The sequence below is a fragment of the Miscanthus floridulus genome, chromosome 17 (assembly GCF_019320115.1).
Source record: "Miscanthus floridulus cultivar M001 chromosome 17, ASM1932011v1, whole genome shotgun sequence".
NCBI classification, from domain to species: Eukaryota; Viridiplantae; Streptophyta; class Magnoliopsida; order Poales; family Poaceae; genus Miscanthus; species Miscanthus floridulus.
This window is the reverse complement of record NC_089596.1, coordinates 95,145,604-95,157,853: the sequence shown is the minus strand read 5'-3', so window position 1 is coordinate 95,157,853 and position 12,250 is coordinate 95,145,604. Positions and strand designations below refer to the sequence as shown.

Genomic DNA, 12,250 nt, shown 5'->3' with positions numbered 1-12,250 from the left:
CTTTCTCGCAACATGACATCACCAATTTGACCACTTATCGTGCTCATAACGCATGCAATTTAAAGCGTGATTCACGACAAAGAACTGGAATTGCATTGACGTTCGTCCAAACGTGCGATTAATATTACATGATAGTCTGGTTACTAATGCCAACTTCAAACTACATGTCCATTACATAAATAGAGGTGATACATTAGTCTTTCCCCTAAATGCTAAGCGATCTAATCCTCATCATGATCACTATCGAGGTCAGACGCAGAATCATCTCCTTCCCCAGGTTCTACTTCTTCTTCAGGTGCCACTTCTTCTTCTTCTTCGTACCCCTCTAGATCCATTTCTGCGGCTCCAGGTGGCACATAAGGGTGGAGCTGATTGTGCAGTAGATGAACCTCTTCATGCAGATTATCGTTGTATTCTTCAGCATTGGCCAGCTGCTGTTCCAGCTCAAACTGTCGAGCTCTCAGGACATCTTCCCTAGACCAAGCTGTATTCCGTTGGTGAGTTAACCGAGTCATCTCTTCGGTGAGCCTCTCAACCTCGATGTCATGCTCCCTCTGAAGTTGACGTCGGTCTTCACGGGCATGACCAAGAGCACTAGACACACGTCTGAGGCTACCCTCAACTCCATCTAACACTCTCATCGTTGCGAACATAGCGCTCATTGCAGGGTTATCGCTGTTCTGCCCTTCTGCTGCACCAATTTCCAAGGGTCTTCCTCTTGCCTGCTGCCATGAGTCAGTGGATGGGTTACCTCTTGGAAAGACTCCAACCAAAGCGGCTGCCAGCTCCTGAGGAAAACGATCCATGATATCCCTCAAGATTCCAAAGGCTGCCCTGCCAGCTGCTTCTTCAGCGGTCCTGCCAGTCGACTCATAACACCAGCCGGTCCACTCAGAATCGTCACCTCGGGGACGAACAACGGCCTCCACAGTAACTAAGAGACCTTCTCCCAACCGCTCATTCGCCCAGAAGTAGCGGGGTTCCATTCCATCAGGATAGCCTACATAGCTGAGCACTCTCCATAAGAGTGTAGGCATCCCAAACTCTCCAAGGAACGTGTGACGTTGACGGGTACGTGGAGCAAGCTGACGGCTAGGAGCTCTGCCTCCGGTGGACTTGCGAGCAGTCTGCTTGGTGCGTGCCATCTGTACCATTAACATGTATCCTTGGTGAGACAATGCCATATTGGATAAGAGTTACATAAACGAGTAAGAATTTTATAAGGGGAGGAACAATTGTAATTATGTGAATGGTATTTTAACATGATGCATGCTCGTGCCGTACGTCCTCACAAACTTAGGAAAAATTTGTCTCTAACGGTAGACACGGTGGCATACATACGTTCTCTCATAATATCGTAACTAGTCGATCTACACGTTTCGTTATTAGTGTACCTGCATAAAATTTCATTTCAGCCCTAAACCCATAAAGAATATGCAGAATGTAATTGTAAATACTTCCATATATGTATACCCATACATATACTTCCATATCAATCTACCCGTTAAGAATTTAAACCCACAATTAAATACGTACCATATACACATGCAAGCATGCATACATAGCCGTACCAAAGCTAACTCTTCCCGACCGCACGCTCACATCTTGCGGTCATACACTCATCTTACCTTGGCGTAGAGGCATTTGATCCATACATTACCACTCAAGTGAATGGCATCCATACTATAGCACGCCGTATGGACGACGAAGTAAAAACCCCCATGTTAGTACTTAAATAGCCACCTAATAGTCCTTAATTTGGGCATAAGGAAAGTGATCAATGGCACACTTTAGATTTCAAATACCTATTATATGACTATTAGTTGCTAGAGAAGGGTTTTTGGAAAACAAAAACTTTTGTTTTAAATACACTTGTGACAATTAACGTTGAATCTTGCTCTGATGCCAGCTGTCGCAGAACCGACCAATTTATAAGAATACAAGTATAATGGCAATCCGCAAGCGGTTGCACTGTCATACTTGAACCCATATAAACCCGGTAGTCCGTCGAGTACCACGACGGGTCTCGATAAACGATTTACAACAACCAAGATCGTACAGGATTCAACCTACATGCCACATATTACATAAAGTTCACAGATACTTTTCATCATCAGAGTACGAATAGAAAATTATTACAAACCAAGTTTGATAATTAAAGCGGAAGCAAATAAGTTCGAAGATAAGTTTCCAACGTAGTTTGATACAGTGCCATGCCAGATCACGATCCACAAAAGCAAGGATAGGAGTTACAAAGGAAGCCTGCCCACGGCTTACTCCTCATCCACAGCGGGATAGAAGCAACTCTTGCAATAACCATGATACACAGTGCCATCTGCAACAATGGGAAAAATAAACCCTGAGTACGAGAAGGTACTCAGCTAGACTTACCCGTCATGAACCAGAAATAAAATGACTCCAAGGATCATGCAAGGCTGTATAATTGGACGTAACTTGACAACATTTTTTTTTTTGCAAAAAGGCAATTAATCTTTGTACACTTGGGATTCCTTTATCAAGTTAATTATAACTATCCATTTCTAGATTTGCAACTACCCTGTGCCAAACATGTGGTATATTATTTAGAATCATACAATAATAACCATAGCAGGTATTGTAATTCCATATTCATCCGAACCACCATGTTTCATAATATAGTTGCTACGATGTTGGGACTAGCCAAGTTTCTCACTATCCGGGAGAGACGGCGATTCGAATCGATTTCAACCAGCTGGGAATTTCTTCCTAACACAAACCCAGACCTACCAGCCACGATAGTCTTAGGTCACCTTTGGTACAACTCAGGTACACATTTCGCGGGTTCGTACCGCGCCGCACAATCTGGAACACCAGATGCCAGGATGCTCAGGCCAAACCTGCCCTTGGGCTCAGTCTGATCGTTCCTCGGAAGGAGCGCACAACAGAACGATTCCCGGCCTGAGTTGAATTACTCGGCTTCGCGGTCGGAACGAGTTATCCGGCCAGCTAAGTGAGAGGCATGCGTTCAATCTTGTCAGAAGCGCCAACAACGGTACGGTCCTTAATCGACACAGACGGGGATAAATCCACACCCAAGACCTCCATGCCTTGTTGCTTCCCTATCGACCTCCCGTCCGGTCTCAATTTACTTTTACCTCATGGTTCTGTTCCACGATAGCAGATATAGCCAACCGTGCTCCGGTATCCACCTATATCTCGCAGGTGACAGGACATCACCCGACTTCTACCGGTCTAAGCATGGCTAAGCATATATATTCAATCCTGGACCTATACCGGTTAAAGGTGTAATATCTGGACAAGGAATGTACATGCATCAAGTGGTTTCATTCAACTCTTATAACCTAATGCATCATTCATAAATACGTAAGTAAACATTTGTAAATTACTGGGAGACTTATAATGCTCCGGGGCTTGCCTCGCAGAAAGGAAGTAGGACGGTGGTTAGGGCACTCCGGAAGCTCTTCAGGGTTCTGCTCCACGCCTTCGGGAGCTGCGGCTTGCGGATCCTCCTGCGGGTTTCCTTCCTCTGCTTCTTCGAATTCCAGCAACGTGATCTCTTCCTCCGATCCTAGATGCATGAGTATGGTATAAGTAGTACGAATGCATATATGTTAACAAGTGCATCACGTTGTTGAGTAGGTGCATATCTCTTCTCGATTACTACTTAACTACTTCTACAATGCATCGACTATGTCATAACCAGTATCTACTTGTTTCACTCATAACTGGAGTTCTACAATTTCAAATCTAGTGATCCTGGACTTTATGGAAAGCTTATCAAATTTTCTACAACTTTGTTATTAACCATTTTTACAGTCTACATCAGTTTCAACATGCAACTCATCATTTTCTAGAATCAGTCCGGAAATGACTTAACATGCAATATAAAGTAATAACACCTCTACTTCATGTAATTATTCACAAATTGACAACCTAGAACCTACCAACAGTTTAAGCATACCAAACATAGTTAGGATAATATAATGGCAAAGCCCAAACTATTTATTAAATTGCCTTTATTATTTTATTTAGATATCTAGGTTAAATAATAAATATATATCAGATGTGCTTAATAAATTCTCAGAAATTTACAGAGCCTTAATAATGCTATCAAATGACCACTATAAAAATTTCAGGTCATTTTACTAAGTAAACCATCCTATACAAAAATGATAAGGAAGCAAGGCTTGAAATAGCATAAATGGAAAATCCTATTGAAAAGTGTCAAGCAACAGATTTCTTATTTTTCCTAACATCCATATGGTACTAGTATCATCTCCAATAAATTTCATGAATTTTGGACTCATAATTAATTTATAAAAATTCATGCAAGGATTAACTATTTATAAAAGAAAAATCTATAACTATAGATCTACACATGCACTGGTTCTCAAATTTTTATCCAAGCTCATGTATAACAAGAATAGCCTACCACAAAAATTTCATAATTTTTGGAGCACAGGAACTCTAGATATAAAATAAACAAATTGAAATGCATTCAAAAGCACATTTGAAATCCCTATTTAAATATCCAGAAATTTCTACTGTTGAACCCAAGAACACATTTTTCCTAAATACTACACTTCCTAAGGAACACAACCATATTTATTTCAACATTTTTGGAGCTACCAATCTAAAGATACAAAAATAACAAGATACATGAAATCAGGGTTCAAATCTGTAAAAATGAGCTAGCTCTCTATTTAACCGACACTGACAGGCGGGACCCTCCAGCCAGTTGGGCCCACATGTCACTGAGACAGAACAGAGCAACGGCGTGGGCTTGTGCCGTCAACGGCGACGGCGGCGCTGCTGCTGTGCTTGCGGGCGCTGCGAACGGAGAAGGAGGAGCCGGGGAAAACGAAAATGCAGGCGCTGGGCGTTGCGGGCGAGCTCGGGCGACTTGAAGGCGTGCCCAGACGCGGCGTGGCCTGCGCGGTCAGGGCGCTGGCGACGCGCGGCCGCCGCCGGGGACACGCGGCGCGCGGTGTCTGAAGCCGGTCGGCCATGACGCCGCGATTCAGTTTCGTCAGTCGCGCGATGGCCGAGCCTGACAGCGTGTTTTCTCGTTGATTTTCTAGCTAAACCGTGGCTCCTTCGTGCAAACGTACTGAATAGAAGTTGTAGAACCATGTACCATCTCCAACTCTTGTTAAGGCAGCATACTCTAATTCGCAACCTAAACCGAGAAAAATCATGCTCAAAGTCGGCTTGTCAGGCTGACAGTGATCATGACATAGCGAAAATTTGCTAAGTGTAGAAGTGGTGATTTCTCAGATTTTTGAAACTTAAATTCACACATGTTAGGAGCTGAATCAGTCAAAGGCCCAAAAATCAAAGTTGTTCCTTATGTCAAACACTACAACTTTGCTTTAGTGAACTCCTCCATGCAAGGTCCCTAACACCTAGTTCAACTTTAGTCAAACATGTCACTTTGAAATCATGATACATACACAAACCATGGCTAAATGACCAAACTAGCCTTAGCACTTAATACCAAAGTTGTTCATGATGATACTCTAAGCATGTTAAAACAATTTGCAAGGTCATTCAAGCATTTCATGAAGTAGTCACACATATAGCCATTCAGGTCAACACATGAAATAACACTTAAATGCTTGATCAAGAAATGTGGTCTTCATGAACAAGGTTCCATTTGTTAACCTAAGTGTAGCTAAGGTGTTATAGTGACCAACATTACACACTAGCATTTATTTGCACATGATCATATGCATATGTTACAAGGAACATGAAATAACAAGCAATGTTTCATATGTTTCGATCAGATGTTTCATATGTAAATGATGATTTATGAATGCTTGATGCTCATGCTCATGTTATGCAAGTCAAGTTATGCAAGGCTAACACCCGAGGTGTTACAGTAGCGATGTGACAAGCTTAAAGGTACCAAACACATAACAGGGGCCTGAGTTACAATTGACCATAAAGCTTAGTACTTTCTTACGACTAAGGTGCGCAAAACATTCACTGGAGTGTTTCGTTGGCCATCTAGTGGTTGTTTTAGGATGGGGAATGTCCATGGACCAAACTTAGGAGGGGAAAACCCATCCGGGATGGGCCTCCTAGGGTGGGTTCCCTAGGGTGGTGAGGTCATTTCGGGCCTTGGTCATACGATTGGAATGGCTGCCTGGTACTTGCTCTTTTGACAGAAGTACATGCGTGTGTTTAGGATTGCCCAGCTGGATGTACATCGATTGCAATCGCCGCCCTCCTCGGATATGGATACCACTTGTCGCACCACTGCTATTGTAGTTAATGCAACTAGAACATGGAGTTGATGATGAGGCTTATGTCGGATGATGAAATATATTCTGATTGCTTACCACATGCATGAAAGTAGTTCAGGTGCTTACCTAGAGTGGTTAGATAATGAACTTGATGTGACTGCTAAAACCTTGAATACCAGGATACACTATTTGTAATGCTTCTCTACAAAAACAACTAAATAGCTAGCCAAATACCCCCTGCATATCCTTGAGAGTTGGGAGACTACTCTCACCTAGTTAGGTAAGTCTTGCGAAGTATATTGTGTACTCAGGGTTTTATTCCCCCTGTTGTAGGTAACAAGTGGATGGTGGAGTTAACTGTCGCTGTCGGTGCGAAAACTGATCAACAAGTAAATATTTATCGTTTTGTCGTACGTTGTGATTGGATGTGGCCTAGCACTCAATGACACAGGGTTTATATTGGTTCAGGCAACATGCCCTACGTCCAGTTTCAGTCGATCAATGACTTTATTCCTAAGCCCAGGTGCTCAAAGTTTACTATGGAATTACAAACGAGTGAGAATAAGATGGGAGTGTTAGAGGTCTAGTCGAACTCTAGACTAAAGGGCCAAGAGTGACGGGAGCTCCTATGTGCGCTAAGTATTGGAACGTATGCTCTGTGTATCTTTAGAGCTCTAGAGTCATGGAGCTGTTCGAGTGTTCAGAATGTCTAAAGCTTAGCAGAGTGAGAGTCGGAATCACCGTTCTTTTTTAGGAGAGAGCACATCCCCTTTTATAGGTGAAGGGGGTTTCCTTATAAGTGAGTGAGAGAGGGTGTGTGTGTTCCCTAGTCTTATTGCCCATATCGTCGGGTACAAGATAGTTTATCGGCGCCCACAATACTATTGACGCCCAAATGCATGTGGCAGGCTCCATCGTGTTCTTCTGGTATGGCAAATGTCGACGTCTACCATACTGTAGGACAAATGTCGTCGGGTACAATAATGTCGACGCCTACCATATTATTGGAGGAAAGAGAGTGCGGTGGATTAATAGGTGGAAGCAGGAGGGAGTAGGAGACGCGAAGCATCAGCGGCATGTGAGAGAGAGGCTGTGCAAAGTGCAAGCCAGAGGAAAAAAAAAAAGAGCCGGCGAGATGACGTCACCGCGCAGGTGAGGTGCCGGCCACGTCACCTCTGCTCGCTGCCCCTCGGCGGCGTCCACACCTCGCCATCTGTTACTGACACGTGGAACCCACAGCAAGTCCGCACCGAGGCCCACGCGTCGCTTGCGCACCTCCCTCTGGACCTCTCTTGCTGCACCAACTTTACTGGACCATGGGTCACTGCCATGTGGTCCCCGCACTCCAGACTCTGTCCACACCGGCCCACGAGGGTGCCACCTCCCTCCAGTCCTGGGGTCCTCTGCCCACCTCTCCTCTGATCCTCTCCGCCATTTCCCTGCGCATCTGGAGCTGTTGTTCTAAACCCCCAAACCCTAACGGCCTAACCTCTGCGCCGCCGGCGCCGCCACCGCCGCCACCGCCGGAGCCGCAGCCATGAACGCCTTCCGGTTCCTCGGGGACATGACCCACCTCTTCTCGGTCCTCGTCCTCCTCCTCAAGATCTACGCCACCAAGTCCTGCTCAGGTAAGCCGTACCAGCGATAGGGTTTCGACCGCCTGTTAGGGGGGCCTTACCACTTACAGATCTGGGCGCCGCCGCGCAGGGGTGTCGAGGAAGACGCAGGAGCTGTACATGTTGGTGTTCGTCGCGAGGTACCTGGACCTCTTCACGGACTACGTCTCGCTCTACAACTCGGTGATGAAGGTGGTGTTCATCACCAGCTCGGCGGCGATCGTGTGGTTCATGCGCCGCCACCCGCATGTGCGGAGGACGTACGACAAGGAGCAGGACACCTTCCGCCATGCGGTGCTCATCGCCGCATCATTGATGCTCGCGCTGATGTTCCACGAGCGGTTCACCTTCCGCGAGGTGATGCTTTCTCTCTATTGGATCTGTCCTGTTTTACTCATTGCATTATTGAATTGACGTGGTGTTATGGGATCCGTGATGAAATTTTAAGCTGTGTTCTGGTAAAAAAGAGAGAGAAAATATATTATCTTTTGCATTGTTAGAGCAAGCCTAATAATACAGCCGGCTTGCTGGCTGTAAAGACCTTACAGCCTTCTCTCAGCTCACTAGTTGGCTCTTTACTGTTAATACATGGCCCACTTGTCTCTCTCACATATTTTCTTGGTTCTTGTGCCCAAGCCGGCTGTAAGCTTACAGCCCGCTTCTCCTCTCTCTCCTCCCCTCTCTCCTCCACCTCAACATTTAGTCGGCTTACAGCCTTCTATTATACTTGCTCTTAGTTTGCCCTCCATTTTGTTACTGCTAGAATGGTAAAAGCTACCTATTAATTGAATAATGATTCCGTGTCTGACAACTGTGCTAGTGATGTGACTGCTGTGTATGATTGACATGGGTATGAAATTGGATCCACACCACTAGTTAAAGTTTGTTGACCCATCAAATAGGACCATACTTGATTCTTACTTGCATGAAGTCAAATGTGGTCTGCCTCATAATTGAATAATGATTAGTAGGCAGCAGGAGATTGTATATGTGTTCATGACTAGTAGATATTATTTTATGTTGGTCAAATTTTCAGATTCATGTTGTATGTGTATCTATGTTACAGTAGAAAACTTGATGATTAGTTTACCGAAGGGCAATGCAATGCCTAGAATGTAAAACTGTAAAAGGGATGCGAAACTAAAACTGCATCTTACTCAACGAAGTTCATTTATATTCCAAATTTACAATCGTTTGCTCAGTTCACACCCATATACTTTGATCAGAATCTCTTCACACTTTTGCAAATCTATTAGTACAGTTCAATTGCTTTTACATACTTTATTTTATTAGTAATTGCCTAAGAAGGATACCTTTCGGTATCTGGGATCGATGCTATAGAGGGATGGAGATATTGATGCGGACGTTAGCCATAGAATCAAAGCAGGGTGGATCAAGTGGCGACAAGCTTCTGGCATTCTCTGTGACAAGAGGATACCACAAAAGCTAAAAGGCAAATTCTATAGAACGGCGATTAGACCGGCTATGTTGTATGGAGCAGAATGTTGGCCTACAAAGATTCGACATGTTCAACAACTGAGTGTTGTAGAAATGCGTATGCTGCGATGGATTTGCAGTCACACAAGAATGGACCGAGTTCGGAACGATGATATACGTGATCGCCTAGAGGTAGCACCAATTGAAGAAAAGCTTGTCCTACATCGGTTGAGGTGGTTTGGCCATGTCCAAAGGAGACCTCCAGAGGCACCAGTGCATTGTGGAGTCCTAAGCCAAGCTAATAATATGAGGAGAGGTTGAGGAAGACCGAAATTGACATGGGGGGAGGCAATAAAAAAAGATTTGAAAGCTTGGGATATACCTAGAGATCTATGTTTGAATAGGAGTACTTGGAAAGCAGCTATTGAAGTGTCTGAACCGTGATTTGGGGCTGTTGGTGGGTTTCAACTCTAGCCTACCCCAACTTGCTTGGGACTGAAAGGCTATGTTGTTGTTGTTGTTGTTGTATTTTATTAGTAATTGCCTATTTGGCTTGAATTGTCTTACCTTATCATAGTTGCTGTGATCATTAGCTACTAACATGGAAGTTAAATGATAGCATATCAGAATCCTCAAAATATTATAAGCTATGTGTATACTGAAGTGTTACTAATTGTTCCAAAGATTCATTGATGGAGACAGAGTAGCCTAAAAGGCTAAAATACTGTTCCTTTGCAGATATGCTGGGCTTTTTCAATCTATTTGGAGGCAGTGGCCATTCTCCCACAGTTAGTGTTGCTCCAGAGAAGCAGAAATGTGGATAACTTAACTGGACAATATGTTTTCTTCCTTGGGTACATTTTTTTACTCCTTTGTCGGCAAATTTGCTATTTTTCTGAACACATCTGTTGTATTCATAGCCTGCTATCCAGTAAAGATGAAACAATTTATGGCATTGAACATGCTGCAGTCTTGAAATATACCAGCATTTAATAGATATGCATATCCTCAATAAGTGGCACAAACCAATATATAAGATTTTCAGACGCATATAGCGTAGTTAATATCTGATTGATGCTATAGAAATATAGTAATGGATCATCTCGTGTTATTTGGAGTTCATATTTTAGAGGGAGGGATAGTGTTGGCTTGTACAACCATGTCATTGTCAGTGCATCTTAAGTTGTACTTATAGTCTCGGAGTCCAAAAATCCAAAGAAACTTAACCTTTTATCCTGGGTTTCTAGCTTAATTTCAGGCATGCACTATATGCAACTATGTTTTTCTTTGTTTACCATTTTTGAATTATGCTTGGATTGTCTTTTTTGGTTAGTTTTCAGTTTAGTACTACCTCCATATCTGAATAAATCAATTCTGTCTTAAGTCAAACTTTTCTAAGTTTGACCGAATTTATAGAAAAGAGCGCAAAGATTAATAGCACCAAATTAGTATCATTAGATACACCATAAAATATATTTTCATAATGTGCTTATTTGGTTCCATAAATATTTGTGGTCTTTTCTATAAATTTGATCAAACATAAAAAAAGTTTGACTTAAGACAACTCTAGGAATTGATTTATTTAGGTACTATCTTTCCTAGAGTGGACAAAATAGGAGTATGACATATCAAGTTTGCATCATGAGACGAGAACAAATTCTCTAGAAGATTAAATTCTCTTCACACTTTTCAGTTCTCTAGCTACTTTGTCTCTTTATAGTAACACCATACTTGTTTTCTCAGGGCCTACCGTGCATTTTACATTCTAAACTGGATTTACCGTTATTTCACGGAGGGTCATCACAGCAGATGGATCCGTAAGTTGTCACTTTTGTATGGTATAGTGTTTTATCCCCCATGTTTTATCAGAATTGTTGTCCACTAATGGTCTATCTCTTTCAGCTTGGCTTGCTGGTTTGGTGCAAACAGCTCTGTATGCAGATTTCTTTTACTATTATTTCTTAAGGTAAACTGCATACCGTTGTGAAATGTCACATACCATTAACATCTATCATCATATTTCTTTGTTACTGAGTATTGACGCTTCCATGTCGATCATTGCAGTTGGAAGAACAATGTTAAGCTCGAGTTGCCTGCATGAACATGCTTCATTGTTCCAGAAAGTGTGTATGCTGCGTGACTCAAGTTTTCTAGAAATTAGTTGATTATATGGGCATGGAGACTTGGTAATGATGTGAGCAGTTGCAGTTGATACCATACCCATAATCTTGCCTGCGAAAATTGATATTTGTGTTTCCCATGGCGAAGGCGATACGATTCCAAAGCTAACAGTAGACTAGTTCCTTTTTGTACCTCAATACTTTTGATATGGAAAATCACATACAGTTCAGTTGGTCTGTTGTTTAACATGCTAGTTCAAATGCGAAAAATGTGATATCCAGTGTTCTTGCGAGTTCTCTGTAAAACTGATATACTTTTGACTGTCCTGAACTATCCAGTTTTTTTATGTCTTGGTGCTATTTTGGCCTATACCCTGTTCGGCTGATGGTTTTTAGCTGATAAGCCGGGCATTCTCAACCGTCCATTTTTTAGCTTTCACCAGTTCTAAACTACACAGATATACAAATGGGAAATGTCGAGTATAACCATGCAAGGAGTACCCAATACTGAGCTTTTTATCCAGCTGGCTCTTACAGTTGAGTTGTATTATCTTTACTTTGGTGGTTGGAAGTTTAGCACTGCTCCATGCCCAACCTATATACTCAATACGTCCTACCATGTTAGATCGACCTGTTCACTTATCAGCTATGGTACTGTGTTTTTCTCTCACAACAAATCAGTTTCAACTGGCTTATAAGCTAAAGAATCCATCGGTGGAATAGTTTCTCTGAAAGTCTATACCTGTCTACTGTGTGCAGGGGTGAAAACGGTACGGATATTTTTCGATTATATTTGAGACCGAATCCGTTTAGACGGATTCAGATATGT

General features: G+C 42.8%; 1 protein-coding gene across 1 annotated transcript; it reads left to right on the top strand.

Annotated features, from left to right (window-relative positions):
- The first annotated feature begins 7,642 nt into the window (after nucleotides 1–7,642).
- On the top strand, nucleotides 7,643–11,779 carry LOC136516964 (ER lumen protein-retaining receptor A-like). Its single transcript, XM_066510472.1, has 6 exons — nucleotides 7,643–7,876; nucleotides 7,956–8,221; nucleotides 10,040–10,155; nucleotides 11,045–11,118; nucleotides 11,204–11,267; nucleotides 11,366–11,779. The coding sequence occupies exons 1-6, from the start codon at nucleotides 7,786–7,788 to the stop codon at nucleotides 11,400–11,402; spliced, it is 648 nt and encodes a 215-aa protein (XP_066366569.1). The 5' UTR covers nucleotides 7,643–7,785; the 3' UTR covers nucleotides 11,403–11,779.
- The last annotated feature ends 471 nt before the right edge of the window (nucleotides 11,780–12,250 follow it).